The sequence below is a fragment of the Trichosurus vulpecula genome, chromosome 1 (assembly GCF_011100635.1).
Source record: "Trichosurus vulpecula isolate mTriVul1 chromosome 1, mTriVul1.pri, whole genome shotgun sequence".
Classification (NCBI taxonomy): domain Eukaryota; kingdom Metazoa; phylum Chordata; class Mammalia; order Diprotodontia; family Phalangeridae; genus Trichosurus; species Trichosurus vulpecula.
Genome location: NC_050573.1, coordinates 28,895,919 through 28,917,258, shown reverse-complemented (window position 1 = coordinate 28,917,258; position 21,340 = coordinate 28,895,919). Strand labels below are relative to the sequence as shown.

At 45.3% G+C, this 21,340-nt stretch overlaps 1 protein-coding gene across 3 annotated transcripts in view; it reads right to left on the bottom strand.

The window, feature by feature from the left end:
* The window catches only part of MED13L (mediator complex subunit 13L), a 388,748-nt gene that overhangs the window by 16,279 nt on the left and 351,129 nt on the right, over window positions 1–21,340 (bottom strand). For all 3 annotated transcript variants that reach the window (XM_036755938.1, XM_036755952.1, XM_036755945.1), the window contains exons 18-25: window positions 16,475–16,654; window positions 13,712–13,935; window positions 9,679–9,871; window positions 8,475–8,913; window positions 7,672–7,891; window positions 6,837–7,025; window positions 3,347–3,570; window positions 3,003–3,145 (exon numbers count right to left, since the gene is read on the bottom strand). In XM_036755938.1, the coding sequence (XP_036611833.1) occupies window positions 3,003–3,145; window positions 3,347–3,570; window positions 6,837–7,025; window positions 7,672–7,891; window positions 8,475–8,913; window positions 9,679–9,871; window positions 13,712–13,935; window positions 16,475–16,654 (1,812 nt within the window). The remainder of the gene's footprint in view (window positions 1–3,002; window positions 3,146–3,346; window positions 3,571–6,836; window positions 7,026–7,671; window positions 7,892–8,474; window positions 8,914–9,678; window positions 9,872–13,711; window positions 13,936–16,474; window positions 16,655–21,340) is intronic.

The window sequence follows — 21,340 nt, the reverse complement described above, 5'->3', positions numbered from 1 at the left end:
TAGGAAGGCAGTCATCAGCGTTCACCTGATGGATAATCATGTCATGCACATCCTTTTCTCATACACTTCTATGTGCTCATTGTCAATGCACAAAAGCACCAAGACCATCAAGGAAGAACATTTCTGTGAGATTACTAAACTGAGGGATTGAAAGCACTTGGCCTTTTTACCTTCCCAACATGCCCAAGGCTGCAAAAATTCCCCCAGAAATACATGAATGTTATTCTCTCACAAGCCTTTTTTACATCCAAATCTTTCAGAAAACCTACTTCTCTTTCTAAAGAGCAGGTGAAAGAAAACTATTTTCATCTCCTGAACAAACTGGGATGCTTGAAATGAGAGCTCTGAGTGTAACATGAAGAGCACATGTTAAAAACCACAGAAAAGCCAACAGATGTGAACTACAGATTGCAAATCAGTAAGGAAGAGGGAAAAGAGGTCGTCAAGGTGAGTGCTCCATCACTAGCAATTTGGAGACTTTGGAGATGAAGAACACACAGGGAGCTCTGTAAAAACACGGCCCAAAGACTCCTCCCAACACTGAGGTCTCAGTCCTGTTCACAGCACCCAAGAATGGCAAAGCTCGAAGACCCACCAAGGGAAGGAGCCCCCGGCCATCGATGAGTTGACATTTTTATTTGGTGCCTGTCTCTGGATGAAATTGCTGCTACTCTTATCTCTCAGGCTTTTGGAAGATGCCCCTATTCCCATTCTAGTGTTAGAGAAGAGAGCTGGGATGAGAGGGAACCGCACAAACAAGACAAAATGCTGTCCCTGAGAACTTCCCAAAACCCTATTTCAGCTGACTTTTTTCCTCCTATCTGACTCTCAGTTCTCTCTGCTGACCTTTATATCCCATTGTTTACTCCTCCCTAGGGATGACAGCAGCTATGCTAACAAACTAGCACATGACCAAAGCCTCTAAAAAATAAAGCTAAGTCTTCTCCCTCCCTCTCCTTCTCCTTCTCCCTCTCTCCCTCTCTCTTTCTCTCTGTCTCTCCCACTCCTTCTCCTCCCCCTACCCCCACCAATTTCAGCATATCAAAGATTGATTTAATCAATCTGAATATTCCTTCCAGTGACTCAGAACATAACCCCAAAATTACAAAGAGTAGCTGAATATTTGCGTTTTGTTGCTGCTGTTAGGAACTTTAATTTCATAGGCAAAACAAAGTACTGCTGTGGAAGCTCTCCTTACCAATTAAGTCTGAAAATTCATTTATAATTTAAAGTCTTAGAGAGTTGCTAGCTTCTCCATAGTTACACAACTAGGAAGTGTCAGAGACCTAGAAAGCCAGCGCTCTAGTGACTCTACAACACAGCTGCCCAACTCTTGGCTGCTTGGCCCAATGGAATCATTTTTTTTTTTCTGAAAAATCTAATGACTTTCTCTGAATTTGCCAAGGCTTGTCCTGGAAGGAGAGGTATACTATTCATTGTAGGGTCTCTTCTGGCAGCCTTTCCTGTTGGTAGGAACTGTTGACTAGCCTTCAAACTCCTAAGGCCACCTTTATGTGACTATGAGGTTATATTTTATATTATATATATATATATATATATATATATATATATATATATAATATTTTAAATTTCTTCATCAGCTTCTTTTTCTTGTGACTTACTTACTTATGGACCATGGATCAGGTTGCACTGGAATGTGTGTGATCAACATATCATCTGCTAATCAGGATATTTGCAGAATCTCTCCATTGGTGGAGAAGCCTTCTCACATGTGGACTTTGTGTCTGGCAGGAATGTGTCTCCCCCTATCACATCACTGTGGAGACCAGAGACTCATTGGCTTCCTTCAAGTCTCAGTGAAAAGTCTATCTTCAACAAGGGGACTTTCCAGGTCTTCCTCACCTCCAGTCTTCTCTCTGAGCTTGTTCCCAATTTACCCTGAATCTTGTACATCATCTCCCTCATTAGAATGTGAACTCCCTGAGGGCAGGGGCTATTTTTGCCTTTCTTTGAATCCCCACTGTTTTAGCTCTGCCTCTGGAATACAGTTAAGTGCTTAATAAACAGCTGTTCACTGATTAAACAAAATTACAATTTGGATTCCATTATTAAGGAATCTTAAAATATGCATGGCAGCCACCTTATTAGAGGAGAATACTTAAGGCTCTGCTTCACTTTACCAAGGCAAATGTTCTTTTGGAATCGATGATCAATAAATAAAGTGGAATCTTACATAAAAAAAGAGAAAGAAATCAGAGTTTACAAGAAATTAGGAATTGAAATGATGACCCACCCCCCCAACATTATTAATGCAACCCTTCAGGCTACTAATAAACAGTCTCATTGTCAGAATGGCGTTCCTAAGCATTAGAAGTGCCAGAAAAAAATCGCAACAACTGGTGATACTTTCTACAAGTTTCCAAGGCAGGATTAGGCTAAGTATAATTTCAAAGTTTTGTGTAGAGCTCCTTGAGTTCTTTAGGGGAAAAATGCTACATAAAATCAATGGTAAGTGAATTTTAAAAATGCAAGCAGATTGCAGCCATTAAGCAATTTTGTGGGGGGGGGTGGGGGGAGTGAGGTGTGTGTGTGTGTGTAAACTGGACCTATGCTTTCACTGGAACGGAGCACTCCCAGGGAGGAAACATTCTCTATCAAAGCAGATACTGGCTCAAATTTCATTTATAGGGTTGCCTGAGGTACTGAGAGGCTATGGGACTTGCCCAGGATCCCACAGCCACTCTCTGCCAGAGGCAAGACTTGAACATAGCTCTTGTTGTCGTCAAGGTCAGCCTTCTATTTGCCAAGTCACACTGTCCCTGTGACATTTGTTTAAATGGCCTCTAAATCCTAACAATTAACTAGACAAGTGGCTAGCTGTGACACAGGCTGTACTATATACACAAAGACCCAGATGTAGTAATCTGACATGATTGGAAACTGCCAATTATTTTCTATTTTCCTGTGACATTCCCAAACTCCCTTCTATCATCATCCTCTTTTCCCTGGCTTGATCTTCACAGTCTTCAAGACTTCCTTACCTTTTAGCTCCCCATGGCCAAGTCTGCCAAGGCGCCCAATCACTACTCTCCAGGGCAGTGACGTCATCTGAATGATTCCGATGCACCACTCCCATAACTTCTGGAGCCCAATTTTTCGTGGAGACACTTTACTCCTCCGAGATCTGGAGAGGACGGAAATGGGGAAAATAGAGAATGAGCAAATTTTCTCAGAGCATATTACTGTAGATCATCCCCACCCCACCCCCAACCTTCTTCTCCCCCCAAACAAAACAGACAAAACACATTGTGCCAACTGCATTTGGAATAAAGAGTGGAGAGGTTCATGCCTGAGGACAGACAGGACATCAGGCCAAGGCTCCTACCTGTTTGGTAAATCAATATTTACAATGCAAGTTTCCAATAATTCGCCATGGAGGTCAGTGCAACAGGCTAAGAGCCAGCGCTGGTCATGGGACAAACAGTAGCCAACGAAGAGCACGTTATACTTCTGGCTGGCTTCTCCAAATGTCTCTCCCAGCTCTGTCTGTTTGTCTTTGATCGGTGCCAATATAAAAGGAGGGGAGTAAAGCTGGATTGGACTGGGCCTCTGAAATCAAAGTCACAATCAGTATCAACACAAAGGCAGCCCATAATACCATGTCTGCATAAACACAAAATGGCCCATGATGGTATCTACAGAGATAAAGACTAAAAGGCTATGCAGAACTCTGACACTGGTGAGGTCAAGAGCATCTCTTAACTAGAAAACCCAATCGAAATTGATACTTCTTTATTTAATAATATGGATATTTTAAAAAAAGGAACCTGAGAATTCAAAGCATTAGCTGTGAATAAAGTCAAATGATTTAAAGTAATGGCTTAACTGTGACAGATTGTAAAAGCACAGTTGTCATCTTCACTTATATTTATTATAAATATTTATATTTTTATAAAATATAATCCATAACTCATTCCAGGCCCCAAATGTTATTTAGTTTAAGTAGTTAGGATTATATGTCAAGAGGGTAATTATGAAACTGGCCTGCTGCAATCCTACTGTTGAAAATCACAAAACCCTGAAATTCCCTAAGATGGGAGAATGTGGCGTTTGAAAGTCACAGATGGCTTCAGTGATGGCATCAGTTCTGTTCAGAGCACAAAGTCACCGTCCTTTTACCAAGCAGACAGGGCACTGTGAAAGGACACCCTCTGATTACTGAGGGCTCCCAAACAAATTAAGGTGCGAGGTGGAGCTACATTAAAAGACATTCAGTGATCTTTATAACATGGCATTGTTTCTTAGCAATCAAACACAACAAAGAGCTTCATCTCTTCGTCTCTAAAACAATGAGTTTTGTCATCTGAGGGAGCGTGAAAGGCTGGGGTCCCTACATGCTGGGATTTGTCCATGACTAGCAAAAAGAGAACACTTCTGATCAAAACAATGAGGAAATTTCTCTTTTTCCTCAACAGCTTTTAGTAATTCTCTCTTTCTTAGGAAAAATTAAAGGGCTATACAGGATCCACTGAGCTACTGAAATTTGAGGGGGTTAAACAGGGTGGCTCTTTGCTTGAATTTCCTATCAGACTCTTGTTGCTCATGACATTTCCTGGTCCTAATTCACATCAGAGCAGTGGGCTAACAGAAGGGTAAACTGAGGCAGGGCAGCAGAAGGAGGTGAGATTCCCAGTCACTGTACAGCTACTGGGACAAGCTGAGCTGTTCCATGATGCTCAAGCCCATTGAACTCATGCTATAGCAAATCCTATGGGAGTTCCTGATGCCTGTAACTATAAAGATGGGGAAGGTAACAGTGATATCCTCATTGAAGGAGGGAGAAAGCATCAAGAAGGACCCCCAGATGGTGGTGTAAGAGGATTCGGGAGGCCATGTATACTCTGCTTCGGTTGTTCAGTGGCTGTGGTCCTGACAAGATTTATGGAAAGCAAATTTTTATGAAATAAACATTTTTAGGTGCACTAGGATATCTCACTACTGAAAGACATAAGATGGTGAGTAAAATTTGATCAGTCCCATATTTCTGTTTTATAAACCCAAATGTTCATACGTTAGATTTGTCTAAAGATAAAGATAGATTTCAGAACAAAAGACAATCATTACGTGCATTAATGAACAGTATAAAGAAAACACCAACTAAAACACTGAGTTGGAGGAAGTGCTACGCAGAATGAGCAGGGAGAAGTAATGAACCGACTTCACTGTGCAGCCTTGGGGCTAAGATCAAGCACATTCCAGGCTTGTTAAGAAAGGCTGGAATGAGTAATATGTCTCTAATGAGTCTCTGAGCTCTTCTAAGCAATTATTGACCTCAATGATATAATAGGCAAGCTGACCATCGGAGCAATCTGAACACTATGAGCAAGATTATTTGACTAATACCAAATGAGGAACTAAAATATTTCATAAAATACACATGCACTCATGCCCCGCCTGTTAGGGGAAATTCTTCCCATCCTTGTCTTCACGTCCTGGCTTCTTCCAAGTCCCAGCTAACATCCTCCCTTCTCTAGAAAGCCTTTCCTCACCCTCCTCAATACTGGGGCCTGACCTCTGATGATTCTCCCCAGAGTACCCGGACTGGATCTGGTTTGCACACAGCTGTTTGCCTGCTGTCTCAGCCATGACTGTGAACTCCTCGGGGCAGGGCATGAATCGTCTTTTGCTTTTCTTTGTATCCCCAGTGTTTAGCCCAACGTTTGGTGCATAGCAGGTATTGAATAAATGTTAGTTCGTTGATTGATGGGCAGCACAGCCTGAATGGAAGGAGAGTCTTTCACTTCTAAACTGGCTCCTCATGAAAGGACATCCACACAGTGAACAGAAACAATTAATGTTATACATGACCAGATGTAAAATGAGAAATTGTTGATCTTCTCCAAGATTTATTTTGAGTGGAGGGACATCAGAGGATTTGGGGCAGAAGGGACCCTCTCATCTCCTCCTCTATAGCAGAGGAACAGAGGCCCAGAGAGATTAAGGGGCTTGCGAAGGCCACAGGAGGAGGAAGCGGAAAACCAAGATTTGAACCCAGACCTTTAGACACACAACCCTGTATTCTTCCTACTGCACCACACTGACACATCATGGACATGCAGATTTATTTTAAGTGAGACAAAGTCAGCAAATGTTACACGATGAATTTAGAAGAGGACACAATGCTGTTAGTGAAGGTTTGTTGGCCCAGTCCTGTCACAGGGTAAATGCGGCAGGAATTAGCTAAGTGGAGAGACATTCAGATTTCAAACGTGGCACAGAATGGATATCTAAGACAAGGTAAACAGGAGCAAACCAGGAGCAAAGATGATCCTTATTTTTTAAAAAATAATTTGTTTCAGCACATCAAACATTACTTTCTATGTACCTTTCTCTTTTAACACCGCATGTGGGTGTAGGGAGTGGGGTATAAACAAGAGTGAGAGGCACGAAAGCACAGGGAGATGACTGTGGCCCTGTGCAGGAGGAGCACAGGTATGTGTGCACATCTCTTACAGACAGAGGGATATGACAAAAGCCTATCAGTGGGATCAGTCACAGAGAAGCCAAAGGCTTTGGAAAAGGCAAACAGAAGTAATTAATTTAATGCTTAATTCAACTTCAGGAAATAGACTCAATGAATAAAAAAAAATGAGGGATATGAGCAAGGTGAAGGATACTGGTGCCTAAGTCTCAGAACAACAGCAGAAATGCCTGCCTATTTTTCTAAAACTTTTAATTTCCACGAAATAATCCCTGTTGTTTTATACTGTGAGTTTAAGGAATCTGGCTGGCCCCAGAGAAAGCTCCAAAACTTATCGGTCACTCAAACTATCACTCAGTCTGCCAATCAGAGTCTTCACTTGTACAGTACCAACCTCAGGGTTCTTGAGGGTCATCTCAATGCTGGCTGCCGGTCCAAAGCCTGTGAGAGACTTAATATGGATCTGGGTGGGCAGAGGCCGCCTGCACTGGCAATACACAGAAAATGCCATGGACTTCAAGTGCTGAATGTAGAAAACCTGTTCATCCTTCATTGTCTGCAGCATGTACTGGCAAGGCACAATCTAGGCACACACATCCAATAATTCAAATCAGAAAGATGAGAGCTGGAATGGACTGAACAGAACGTTGGAAAATGGAACTGTATTGATTCTCTATTTGACTCAGCAAAGAACAACTCAGCTTTGAGTTAGACGCAGTTATTCGATGCATGTACCCCAAAGCAAAGAACAATATATGTTTTTATGGCACTAATTCTTTCCAGAGACACCCCCTGCCTGCCCCACCACCCACATTTTACTGTAAATTTACAGCAGATGTTCACAGCATTCCCCACCCCCTACCCCCAGCTACTGTGGCCATCCTTTCCCCAAGCGATGCAGACAGACCATCACTTGGGTACTGTTCCTATGCTTCTTTGGGGCTGAATTCTCAACTTGCTGGCATTATGATTTCAAAATTCTTTAAATGAATGTGTTCATCCATTTTTCTTCAACACAAATCAGCTGGCAATAATTCACTTTGGCTGCTATATACTTGCTATTTAATGAGCTTCTGGGATCAGTTGTTTAGGACACAAATGGAAGGTAATTTTAAAAGTGCTTGTCAAATAACCCATTTGGGGAGCATTTATTTCAGGGGTTTTTTTAGTATCAATGTCTGTTAAGGTATTTATAAATTAGAATATTTAGAAAAGAGGAAAAAAATTACTTGGAGAATGAAAGAGTTTCTCATATTCTCAGGTAAGTTATCCAGCATCTCTGTGTAACAGCGCATCAGACAGAGCAGCCAGAAGTTTGCCGATGTGGACTCCTCCTCTGCAGTGTAGGTAAAGGGATCCACCATGTAGATGACCACGGCCGGCGGGTAGGCCTGGCTGTCGGCTGATTCCGGCTCCGTGGGAATCCCTATCCGCTCCCTTTCGGTGACACTAGAGAGAGGATCATTGTTAGAGGCACAGACAAATGACCCACCTACCTCTAAAAGCTTGGGAGAATTAAGAACGGTTAGGAGAAATCAAAACATGGAAGGTTTAGATAGTTAAAAGTAACACAGCAGAAATAAATACTGGAAAAACATTTGCTTACTAGACTCTGATCAAAGAATAAATTTCCCACCAAAAAAGCATCAAACCCAACCATTGGTGCTTTAACAGGTTTGATGGAAAGCAACACTGAAAATGGCCAGAAGCAAACTAATTCAAGCCTTTTAGAAACAAAACCAAAATGGAACGGAACAAAAATCTCAAACCCATCTTTCTCTGTTAAGTTTGGGGACATTAAAGGCTCCAGAATACAAGGGATGTGTGGACGTTCTAAAGGGCCCAGGACAGCCTAGCCGTCAATGACCTCTTCTCTCAGGCTGTGTCTTCAGCATCCCAAGAGCAAGTTTTCAGGGGGAAACAGGAGAGAGGATTTTGTTTTCAGGGAAAACTGGATGTTGGTGAGCCAGAAAGAAGGGGAAGAATGGGAGAGAAGTGAAGAGTATGTGGATGAATCCTAAAAATGCCCTACCTGTCTTGTCCTTCTGGTGGGGGCTGCTGGGAAGAGTTCTGTCCAGGTTCTGTCTCCCCTCCCAAGCCCATGCTCCCCTGCACCCTGTCCGCCACGCCTGTCCCAGAACTGGCTGTCTGTGCTGGACCACCACCACCACTGCCAAAGCCTGAAGAGGAGGTGGCGCTGCCTGGGGTCACACCAGGCCCAGAGGAGGCTGAGGATGCTGGTGGCCCTGAGGAGCCGGCAGCCGCAGAAGTGCTGCCTGAGCCGCCATTGGAGGTGCCAGCTGGCGGAGCTGTGGGTCCAGAAGCGCAAGCTGGATTCGAAGCTGCTGGCCCCGCACTCCCTGGAGCGGCCGGTGCCTGTGCTGCTGCTGCTGCTGCTGCTGGGGGTGAGCTTGGGTACTTAGGTGGAATCAATAGGCTGCTGTCCAGCTGCAGGGTAGCTAAATAAGGTGCTGCAAGAGCATAGAGAAGGAGGTTAATGGAGCACAATGCCCTCCCGGGGCTCCGTGCCAGATGCTGGAGGCCCCTCAGGTCTACATGCAGCCCTCGACACTTGGGGTCACACTCCACAAAGAGGAGTGGTAGGGGCACCTGGGAGAAGGCTTCTTTTCACTGCAAGAAAGGTCTAAAGTGACTCCTTGTTCCATACGAAGCCTGCATGTATTCCTCTAGATCTTCACTGATGACAGTAATAACAAGAAGGAGATACAGTATCACGGTAACCACATACTGTGCTATCACACTACCTGCCATTGTTCAGGCTGTTTGGGGGACTGTTAAATAAAGGGTAAGAAGCAAGAGAAGCACCTGAGGGCCCTCTGGCTCTAATCTCTGGGGGTGCCTCGCTGCCTTCCTAGAGGCCCATCCAGCTGTGTGGGCTGATCTCATGGCAGCTTCAGAGAGCCAACCACACAGGGCTGCTCTGACCTTTGCCCCCCACGAGCCATCATGCCCATACAGCAATGTCAATCTAAGTGCCCCCAAACCTGTCTTTGGGCAGCTTTAAGGTTTAATAGCATTGGGATATTGGAGAAATCCTGCTTCTGGGATGGATGGATGGAGGTGTGGCACAACCCTCCCCATATCCTCGCACTGATGAGGACACCAAGTTCAGGAGAGGGGAGTCCACCCAGCTCCGAAGTGGCGAGCAGGAGTGGAAGCCAGGAGCCGTGCGGCCGCAGAAGACACCGAAATTGACACAAGGCAGCCTCACTCACCGAGGTGGTGGCGGCAGACCTGGGCGTAAAGTCTGAGTCTTGAATGATTGTCGCTGTCCTCGCTGCTCCAGGGCTGGCTGAACCACTCACTCACGAGCTCGTCGGCCAGCTTGGGTGTCACGGTCTTCCCCACACGCATGATCCCATCTCGTAGCCCTCTGCAGATGGGTTTGTGCTGCCCCAGCCTACACATCTAAACACAAATGGGAAGAAGCTGTCAGCAGCTGGGGCAGCCTCTTTCTCCCACTGGCCCATGCTGGGGAGCAGGTAAAAACCACAGCTGGCAGTTATAATGCACTAGCCCTCTTCAGATAGCCTCTCATTTCCTCCTCACAACAACCCTGGGAAGTAGAAGCTGTAAGATTCTCTTCTTACAACTGAAGGAACTGAGGCGGACAGAGATGGAGAGTCCTAGCCAGGGTCACACAGCTAGGAAGGGTCTGAGGCTAGATTGGACCTCAGGTCTCCCTGGCTCCAGGTCCAGCACTCTCTCTGTTTTTGTCCCTCCAAAGTTCAAGTCTAGCCCTCTGTGGGACTGGAAAAACAAATGTTTCTTTCACCAAGATCATCCCATCAACATGATCTGGGCTTGCTACTCGCCATGGCCCTGTCAAAAAAAAAAATTAGCAAAACTCCTGCTTACAGAGGATGACGGTTGTTCATGGCCACGTAGCCATCAAAATAGCTTTGGCATGTTTTTTGAAACAATGAAATCCAAACCTGTCTCCTGGCTGAGGGAGGGGGGCCACAGCCTACCTACTGAAGGGAACAGACTCATCAAAGGAAAACAGCTTTTCCCAAGGAGGATCCTGGGAGTCAGTGAGTTTCTCCAGCCCAGTAAATGCAAACTTTGAAAGGGTGAGAATGAAGTTGTCTCCCAAGTAAACAATTTAACTTGGCATTTGTTAGCAAGAATGCTAAACACACCACATCCCTGCTTCACTAGATATGATGAAGGGAAGACTGCAAAGTGCTCCTGACCCTCTCCTGGCCCTCCCTTCTTGGGCCTATGGAACCATCACTGTCCTCATGCTGTCTGTAGAAAAAGTGTGCCTGCCATTATTGAACAAGGTCTTCTTGTCCTTTATGGTCCTGCTACTCAGACAGAGGATTCGTTAACAAAGTGCCGTTGCTTGGCTTTCAGAACCACTTTGAGCCATTGTCTGTGCCTGCCATTTATTAGGCATCACGCGTGGGCCAGCAACGGTCTGGAGATGAATCCTAGAAGGGCAGGGGGGTCCCTAGTGCCCCCTCCCATGCAGCTCCTTGGGGCTGCAGATGAGCCATAGTGTTTGATGTTTATCCCTTTGCCCCGGCCATATTGTCACCCACACTCCCTGACCCACGAGTCCTGGAGAGGAGTCACAATGCTCTTTTCTCCCCACTGCCATCTGCAGCATCAGCAGCCTCTCCTCCTTTGAGGTCCATCACATCAGGTTAGGGTGGCCACCATGTACCAGCTCCCCGGTCCTCCCCCCAGCCCCTGGCTCACTATCCCCTCTCCTCCCCAGCTCCTCTCCTTATATGAGGGGATGCTAACACCATGCAGATGATCTCTGGAACCCACTAGGCTGCCATTTCCTCTATTTTCCCCAAATTCGAGGACGTCCTCCTGGCTCCAGCTCAGCCCCATAGACAGACAATCACACAGCCCTCTCTGGGCTTCCCACAGCTGCCTAATTGCTCCTGCATGGTCTCTTCTGCTATTTCTTCATCCAGATGACGGCTCCTCATCATGAGTGTTCCCCAAGGCTCTGTCCTACCCCCCCACCCCTTTTCTCTCTGTTCTCTCTCAGAGGCCTCATCAGTTGCCATGGTTTAATTATAATCTATCTGCCAATGGCTCTTAGAGCCCAGTGTCCACCTGAGCTTCAACCCCTCACTCCCAGTTGTCTACTGGACACTTCAAACTCAACGTCCCAGAGCCCATCTCAAACTCAACAAGACTAAATGGGGATTCCCTTTAGCCCCAAGCCTTCCCACTCCCCCTCCATACTTCCCTCTTTCTGTCAGAGGCACCTCTGCTGCTCCCATATCCCAGGTTCACCACCCTGGTGCCATCTGTACTCTCCTTCCCCTCACACCATCTTGGTTCAGGCTCCTTGGTGGATCATCTTTTACACTTTTGTCACAGTGATTTTCCTTAAGGGCAGAGCTGACCACAGCATCCTCTTGCTCAAGAAATAACAATGCCCCCTAGTTGCTTCTCGGATCAAATATAAACTGCTCTATTTAGCCTAGAAAGCCCTTGCCCCTGGCCCCAAGGCAGCCACAACCTAACTAGCCTCATTGCATGTTATTCTCCCCCCACACTCTGTGATCCTATTTCTCACCAAGAATACTCATCTCCTGTCTCTGTGCCTGTGCACTGGCCATCTCCCACACCAGGAATGCTTCTACCTCACAGGATCCCTCACTTCCCTTGAGAACCACCTTCTCCAGGAAGCCTTTCTTGATCTCCTAAGTAGCTTGTGGCCTCCCTCCCAAACGACATATATTGAACATCTTTGTACTTGCATTTATTCTCATTTACATCACATATATACTTGTATGTATTGTCTCCCTCCAGGATGCAAGGTCCTAAAGAGTGGTGATCGTTTCACTCATTGTGCTTGTGTCTTTCATGCTTGGCATGCAGAAAATGTCTAATAAAAGCTTGGTGATTAACGGATTGATCCATTTCAGTTAAATCTCTCATTGAGAACACCACATTTAAAGGTGCCAGTTACAGATTCACCATCAAGGACCAAGTGTCCTCGGCCGAGGGCCTGCACACTCTTGTCTTGGTGGGCTTTCTGGGTCTGTCATTCCCTGGTGGGACCATCCCCTCCACCATGCAGATTACAACTCTTGCACAGGAACTGTCAGAAGCTTGCTGCCCGGCCTGGCAACAGTAACAGCTAATACACAGCAGCTGCCTTGTGCCAGGCACTTTGCTACCTCATTTCACCCTCACAACAATGCTGAGAGAAGGCACTATTACTATCCTTGTTCTACAGTTGAGTAAACTGAGGCAAATGGCGGGTAACTGCCTTGCTCACGGTCACAGAGGTATTAGGCATCTGAGGTTGGATCTGAACTTGGGTCTTCCTGACTCCTGGTCCAGCGCTCTGGGCATACATAGTGCCACACCACGGAGGATCTATTTCACTGACGTGGCCTTTGAGAACCAGGGTTACATCTCCATCCAGGAAGGGAGCAGTTGAGGAGTGTGTGAGTGAAGGGGCCCCATCATTGTTGAAGAGGAAATGAGAAGCAATTATCAGCCCTAAGAAAAGATGCCATTCTAATGTTTTGTTTTTTAAGAACAAATATAAACATATTTAGGAAAGTGGTTTTAAAAAAACAACTCATTTTCTTTTCTAAAAAGCCACCACCTGCTAAAATGACACCATCAAGATGAGTGTAATATCAAAATGAAAACCTAAGAAAATGAGCTGCTGGTCATTTAACCCTTTTCTCAGATTGAGAACATCTGCAGGCCAATGTCTCCCTCTGTTTTGGCTCTGCTGTTGACCTGCTGCTTTTCTGAGGTCTAACTATTGCAATGAGACTCCTTTAGGAGAGTAGGAGTTGGGAGGATTAAAAAACATTTTTTTCCTTTGAGATACTTGCTTCCCAAAATGCCAGTCACTTGTCCTGCCCTCCCCACAGTGAAAAAGAATTTAAGCTCAAGGAATAGGAAAGAATGGGCATTTCATTTCTTTTACTACCACCAAGGGAGGTGTGCTGGTTAAAAAAAAAAAAGCTTTGAGCTGGTAAATTAAAGAAAGTTATTGGCAAGGCTGGATTAGAGAGGTCTTTCTTGAGCTAAAGTCAAGACATTCATAGATGAGCAAGGAAATGATGTCTGCAGCCTTGATGGTCCATTTTTGGCCTCTTCCCCAACCCATCTACTATTTGCAGAATTTTCTTATAGCCTCCTTTCATGAAAACAAATCAATTCCTATTTAGCTACTACTAGAAACAGAGTTAGGGAATGCAAAGAGGAAGTCCTGATACAAAGCCCATTCTCAAAAGATCTTTTTCTTACCTCATATACAGCGCTCAAGTCCCTGAAGAAAGTTTTGGCTCCTTCGAGCAAGGCCTCATTTTCAGGACACACCACAATGTAAGCAACATCCCGGTGGCCCCCATAGGGGTCTAACAATAGCCTCTCCCAGAATGGCAAGGAGAACGGTGAAATGGTGAGGAAGTCCTTGTCGTAGCCCACCAGCAGTGTGGGGATGGGCAAGGGCTCCGGGGACTCTTCTGAACCTAAGAAGAAAGAGCAGCAGGTCAGTGTATCCTGGCACACCTATGGACCACCCTGGAAGGGGGGAATGTACTGCCCAGGCTGGCTCACAATAATGCTGTTGTGTGTTATACCCACAACCTCATTTTAGATCTTTTCAAATGATTTAATTAAAATGTCTCCTTTGGGGGGGTAGCTTGGAAGGAAGGTAGAAAGGAAACAAGCATTTATTAAGCACCTGCTGTGGGCCAGGCACTGCACTAAGCACATTACAAATGTCTTATTTGATCCTCAAGACACCCCTGGAGGGAGGGGCTATTAGCAATATCTCCATTTTTCAGATGAGAAAACTGAAGCACACAGAGTGACCTGCTCAGGGTTACACAGCTAGGAAGTGATTGAGGCTGTTCCCTCCACAATGTCACTTAGCGGCCTACGTTTGGTAGAGTGTAGAGAGGGCTGAATTTGGAATCTAGAGATCTGGGTTCGAATTTTAGCTCTGCTACGCAGACTGTATGACTTTGGGCAGGCCATAAATTTTTGGAGCCTAATTTTGATACTACACTCATCTTGATGGTGTCATTTTAGCAGGTAGTAGCTTTTTAGAAAAGAAAATGAGCTGATGAGTGGTCTCCAAATCCACTATGTACAATCCAAGGATGCACAAATGACATTAGAACTTCTCTTCCTATCTTTCTACATAAGGAGGAGAAATGAAGCAATGTGAATATTTGATATGTGGATTCACCCAATCTATATGTCACATGATCATGCATCAAGTATTCTGAGGATGGAGTGGGGGACAGTGGCCTTTCATTCATTTATCTACCCTTAGCACACTGGGCTCCATTAAGTGGATCCCTGAATTATCTTATTGAATTTTCCCTAAACTATGCCATACCTCCAAAAAGATGCTTAAGAGGATTCCTGCAAAGAAGGAATGCTTTGAAGGAAGATGAGATCAACAGGGGAGCACAAGCAAAGCACCAGAGGATGGCCCAGGTGGCATGACCCTTCCTCCCCCAATAGGTGTCTGCTCCATCAGCCACTTCAGGAGGCAAAGACAAGGGCAACCTCATTGGGACCAGCAAGAAGACGGCCAAAAGCTTGCAATATTATCAACGAGGCTATCTATTATTGCTGACAGTCAACTATATTGGAAATGGAAAAACTGAGCTTATGCTGAGGAAAATGACACATATGTCAACTATGAAAACTTTTACACCTGGACACCTTAAAAATAAACTTGAAAAATGGTTAGAAATGGAGTCTTTTAACATATTTTTAAAATCTTTCATAGGAAGAATTCCAGGGAGTTTTCAAACAGCATAGTACAGAGGAAGCAAACTGGAGTGGTGCAACCTGAGTGTGAATCCTGCCTCTGCCCCTTACTGACCATGTAACCTTGGCCTGCTCCCCTCCCCTCCCCTGGCCCTCCATTTCTTTCTCTACAACACAAGGTGAGGGTGGGACAGGATGCCCTCTGAGGTCTCTTCTGCTTTCAGATCTATAATTTTATTTGCCATAAATATAAAAATCTAATACCTTCTGTTTAACTGGAAGAACAGCTAGATAGCATCAGGGAAGCTGGTGATGTATTACCATAATTTAAATGGAAACTTTTGTGTAGGTGGTGAATGGGACTGAAAAATAGGCATCATGATATATGAAGAACTGCCAATAATGTACCTCTTCCACTGGGATGGACATAGCCTTGTAAAGTGGCTTTTGCAGCTATTGAAGCCAATCTTCTAAATAAATGGAACCAAATCCTCAAGGTGCTGTATCACAAAGGATTTAAGATCTTTAAAGAACATACTGTTTTCACAATTTTTTTGTACCAATAAGTAAATATTTCATATTTCACCCTGCATACTGTATGACCTACAAAACACACTGGTGGGGAGTGCACCACCCAGCTTATAAAGATATTTACACAAATCTGCACAAACACATTTTCCCGATAGTTTGGGGATCACCGCTCCAGATGAGCTCTTTTGGTAAGGGGAGATCCGCATGCAGCTGATAAAGGTAGCACAAATGAAGGCATGGCTGGTTCCAATCAGCTCCAGGTGCTCCATCACTGCACTTTCCTCAGGCAAAGGGGATCTCTGCCTGACCATGACAGCAGGAAGCCCAGATAGTAAAAAATGAGAATGCTACCCGGCATTTCTATCACGCTCTACCTGTGCAACTCATTTGATCCTGAGAAGACTAGTGCGAGGCCCAAGCTCCTACATCCCCACTGTCCAGAGGAGGACACCTAAGTGACTGACCCAGGGTCATACAGGTGGCAAGGGTGTGAAGCCAGACTTCCAGACTCTATCCCCTACTGCCCATCCTCAGCCAGAAGAATAAAAGAAGCTAGCACATGTGTTCTTTGGACCATTTCCTGAATAGCCCAGTGCTGATGGGAAAACCTAACCCTACATGTGAGACTCAATGGTAGGTCCTTATCAACCTGTCTAGAAAATGTGAAGAGACTCCTCCGGTCCAAGAAGGGAGGAGACACAACAGCAGAGACTGAAGCGGCAGAAAGCTCAGAGTGGGAAACGGGCGTACCATAGGTGCCGCGTCCAGCCATCTTGTGGAACTGCTGCCAGGTCAGGGGCCCCTGCACGTGCTGGATGTTCTCCCAGGTCCTGCCTGTCCGCTTCTTCTGAATGGCATCTTGGAGAAAGGGCTGCAGGGAGAGCAGCATGCGCACCACATCCTGGGAGGACAGCATGCTGATGTCCAGCACTAGAGGTTGGGGGAAATGGAGGAAACGTCAGCAAGTGGCACTTGGGATGGGTATCTGCTACCTGCCTCTCCTCTTGTCACAGCCAGGGACAAAACATGTCCTGCTTAGAACAGTTGGGGAGGAGCCAAGTTCATCCTCCTGAGACCTTCCTTTCTGAGGCACAATTTGGATGCCCCTGTGAGGTCCGCTGAGGACAGGGCCATCAATCAGGAAAGGCCCAGGTGTGAGACAGCTGGCACATGGGAAGATGGGCAGCACTGGCCCCTTGAGGTCCTGGGGAGGCCCATTATATCAGTTCTCTCTTGCTTTTGGATGCTACTGTCACTTTTAAATGAGCACACAGTATGTAAAAACACTGTTACTGTGCATTCATACACTGTCCAGAAAATACTAGCCAGTTTCCTGCTCTACCAGAAAACGGGGGGGTTCCTCTCTCCACCCCAATTATTGAAAAGCATGGTTCTGGGTCATAGAGGAAATATTTCAAAAGCTACTCTCAGCAGGAACCCAAGTTTAGCATACATTTTAGAACTTAACATTTTAACATTCTTCTGTTAATAATCAGACTTGATTGCTTCTACAAGTTCTTTTGGTTTAAACATTTTAAAACATTTGCTAGTTTTCACATCATAGAGCCACAGCCTGGGTACCCAGTATGTGCCATCTCTAGAAGGTGGGCAAAGGTTCTGCATTTCTAGGACACTTTTTTTGTTGGTGCAAATGCAAGGCAGATGGCCTTAAGAGGAAGGAAGGAATGTTGTAAACCACAGTCAGCAACTTTAAAGAGATCTATTTTTTCTCCATTATACCAAGCAAATAGCTTCCATCCTCAAAGTATTTTCTGTAAATTTGATTACACATTCACAGTGTAGGGCATTTTGGAACCCTGGATGAAAGCTAGGGGGTGGAGGGCACCACCTAGTTCCAGAAAATCATTTAACTGTTTTTTTCAAGCTTTCCTCCACCACATATGAAAAGTGGGCCTACCAAATTTTGTAATAACCAATTACCTTAAAAATATAAATATTTTGATGGTTAAACATAGAAATAAATAGAAAGCAACTTTTAGTTTGCAGCTATAAAACTTAAAGGGAAAAACATTTCATTAAGCACAAAATGCTTAAAAGACACAGAATCAGAGGCATATGCAGGGAATGGCAAACAAATAATGGAAGTAAAAATTGCACATGATTGAAAGAAGTGAGGTGAATACCAGGATTCCAAGTTTGAGAGCAAAGACTCCCTATTCTAATGCCATTTCTGCCCTGTAGAAAGGTACCTAACAGCCCCTTATGTTGGCCCCTGGGAATCTCTGAGGTTTGTCCATACTTACCCTTCCTTACGCTAGTGGTCACAGCTGATGAAGGAGAGAGAAAGGGAAGAAGGAAAAACAGAGGTAATGCTTATAGCATCAACCATTAATTTAAACTTGTTAGCCATGAAAATTTTTCAGTAGCAATGCCTTGAATACACAAAGGATTTTAATGTCGATTTTTTTTCTCTAGTTAGAAAAAAGATCAGAAAAGGCTTAGGAGCATTACCTGTGGGAAATGGTGGGAGAACAGCTGCTTGGAAGTTAGGAAGAACTACACACTTTCTGGTTTCTGCTTTTTACCCTAAGGAGAAGAATCTTTCCTCTCAAAAAAAGCAGAACGAAACTGGCTAACAGAATAAAAGTGCAAGGTAAATAGGAGAGGAGTCTCTGTCTACCTGTCCTGGATAAGTTCAAATCACTAGGACTAGGCGGCACTGAAGAAACCGATGCATCTGACAGCTGGGCCATAGCCAGTGACTGCCAACAGATGAGGAAGAAGGGCACAAGAGCCCTCGGGCAGAAAAGGCTAAGTGCAGGCTTGAATTGGGAGGGTAGATTTTTAAGAAATATAGGTCAGTCTGCCTGATTTTGAGTCCTCGCAAAACCTGTATTGTTAAAGGGTTGGCAAGTGAACACCTGGAAAAGTAAGCTCTGACCGTGAAGGGCCAGCCTGGCCTCAGCAAGAATGTCCTTTTGTGACAAAGTCATTACAGTGGCAGATGCCAAGTGGAGAAAGGCCCAGCGATGACGTCACGAAGACCTGGGCTCAAGCCTGCTGGCTGTAAGTAATCTGGGTGGCTATGGGCAAAACATCCAATCTCTTGGTACCCAGGCAACTCTCCAAGACTTTAAGTGGCAGATGGGCTTGCTATCTGCACCAGTGAAGGGAGCACTTACACCAGAAGTTCCCTACTCCAACAAAATCATAGGCCTGGAATGACCTCCTCCCTTGACACTCCCCCACAGCAGACCACCAAAATGATGTAGAGTGAGTCAAGCTGAAGTGATTAACGAACTGATGTCTCTAATAAAGGGAGATCCCCAGAGATCTGCCGGGCCCTGTACTATTTAAACATTTCAATAAAAAATTTGAATAAAGGCATAGATGGCCTGCTCACCAAATTCTGAGATGACACAAAGCTAGGAAGAATAATGACTTAAGTAATCATTAAGTACCTACTGTGTGCCAGGCTCCAGGGCAGGCACTGGGAATACAAACAGGGAAGTGAAACAGTTCTTGCCTTCAAAGGGTTGGCACGGCCTGGGAGTTTACAGCACATTCACAGAGAGAAACAGGATGGGTGTAAAATAAACGTGAAATGATCTGGAGAGGGGCTAAGGACTGGCAGAATCAACAAAAGTTGTTTAGAGGAGACCACACTTGAATGGCTCCATGCACCAGGGTGGAAGGGAAGCAGACAGAGGTGACACACATGTAACTTGAGGAAGCCCACTAGGCTGGACACAGACGGGATGAGTGGGAAGGGAAAGGCTGACTGGAGCCAGACTGAGGGGTGTTACATGTCAAAAGTAAAGAGTTTGAATATTGTTCTAGAGACAAGAGGGATTTGCTCTTTGGGCAAAGAAGTGATGTCCTCAGGCCTGTGCTTCAGGCAGATCATTTGGCCATGGTGCAGAAGAGGAGTGAGGAGCGGGGGATGGAAGAGGGTGGACGCCCTCTTCCTGATGCTGGTTGGGATTTTAAAAGATCTCAACAGGCAAGACTGTTGGATGAAATAAGAAATAAGTGTAAAGTCTTCTAAGTACAAGAGTTGGGGCTAGAAGGTAGTGTGTCTGAAAATAGCCAGTGTCTGGCTGCACAGCTCAGCGGGGAGAAATCAGCCCGTAGGTCAGCGGGACAGGGAGGGTCCTCCAGGTGTCAGCTGGTATCCAGGGAAGGGCCAGAAGATGACAGCCCTAAACAAGCATCACACAAGAGGCAGTCAATTTATTCCAATTTGTCCCTGAGGACATATAGGTAGGGGCTATGGAGAGGCAGATTCTGGCCTGATGTAACCAAGAACTTCCTTATGATTTTGGCCACCAAAAAGGTGGAGTAGGCTGCCCAAAAAGTAGCCAGCTCCCTCCCCACCATTAAAAGTCTCCAAAAAAAGGCCAGATGCCTCCTCTGAGCAATGCTGGAGAGTGGACTCTAGCCGGACAAGGACTGCAGAATCAGACACATAGCTGGAAGGGAGCTTGAAGGCCATCAACTCCAACCTCCTCATTCAACGCAAGAGGAAACTGAGGCAAACAGGGTTAAGTGACTTGCCCTGGGTCTTACAGCTAGTGTCTGAGACAGGACTGAACTTGGGTCTTCCTGGCACCAAGAGGAGGCTTCTGTTTTTAATTCAGATTCTGTGCTGCTTTGCGTTCCCTATTGATTTGCTCATTAGAATGGTGATAGCTTCTGCTCACCCATTCTCAAGCACTCATTGGTTTTTGCTTCTGGTCTACAATATATGTTTGCCAGGAAAACTTGGTGTGAAGGTCGTGGCCCCTAAGAGGACTAACCTCATTCTCTTGGCCTCTTCAGCACTAAGACGGAGCCAAGAGAGCTCTTTGAGGGCAGGTAATTTACCCTGGAATAGCCCTCCAGATTACCTCCACATTTCTCAGCATTTATGGCTGCTCAATAAATACTGACTACTTAAGAGGGGACAAGAAGAATTTGGATAAAGAAGGATAAAGAGATTATAATAAGGAAATTTTCCCCAATGACAACAACAAATTTAACAATATTTTTCAACCATCAACTCTGTCTAAGTAACTGGAGATCTACAGATGAAAAATGACAGACTCCCAAGGAGCAACTTAAGGCGCATACAGACTTCTGGGTGGGTGTGGGCCATATAGAAGTTAGTACAAGATTGAATGAAGGGGGATGGAGAAGAAGGAGAGATCCAGATAAAGTTCGCAAGGAAAACTGGAAGGGCAGAACACCATGCAGCAGAGAGAGATGAGTTAGGAACCCCCAGGGCAGGAGGCACCGGAACTGAGCCCAGAAGGAATTTATAGGCAACAATGAGGAAAGAGTGCATTCCAAGCATGACAGACATCTTAGAGAGGGGAAAGAAAGTAATGTACGTGGGAGATGGCCAGGGGGGTAGGGGTGGTGTGTGTGTGTGTGTGTGTGTGTCTGTGTGTGTGTGTGTGAACGAGGGGGGGCGGAGAGACAGAGAGAGACAGAGAGAGAGAGAGAGAGAGAGAGAGAGAGAGAGAGAGACAGAGAGAGACAGAGAGAGAGAGAGAGAGAGAGCGAGTGTGTGTGTGACCCAGAGTGAGACTGTGAGTGTGTGTGTGTGTGTGTAGGGTGAGAGTCAGGCTACAGCACACCTTGAGGAGTTTGTATTTTATAATCTAGGCCATA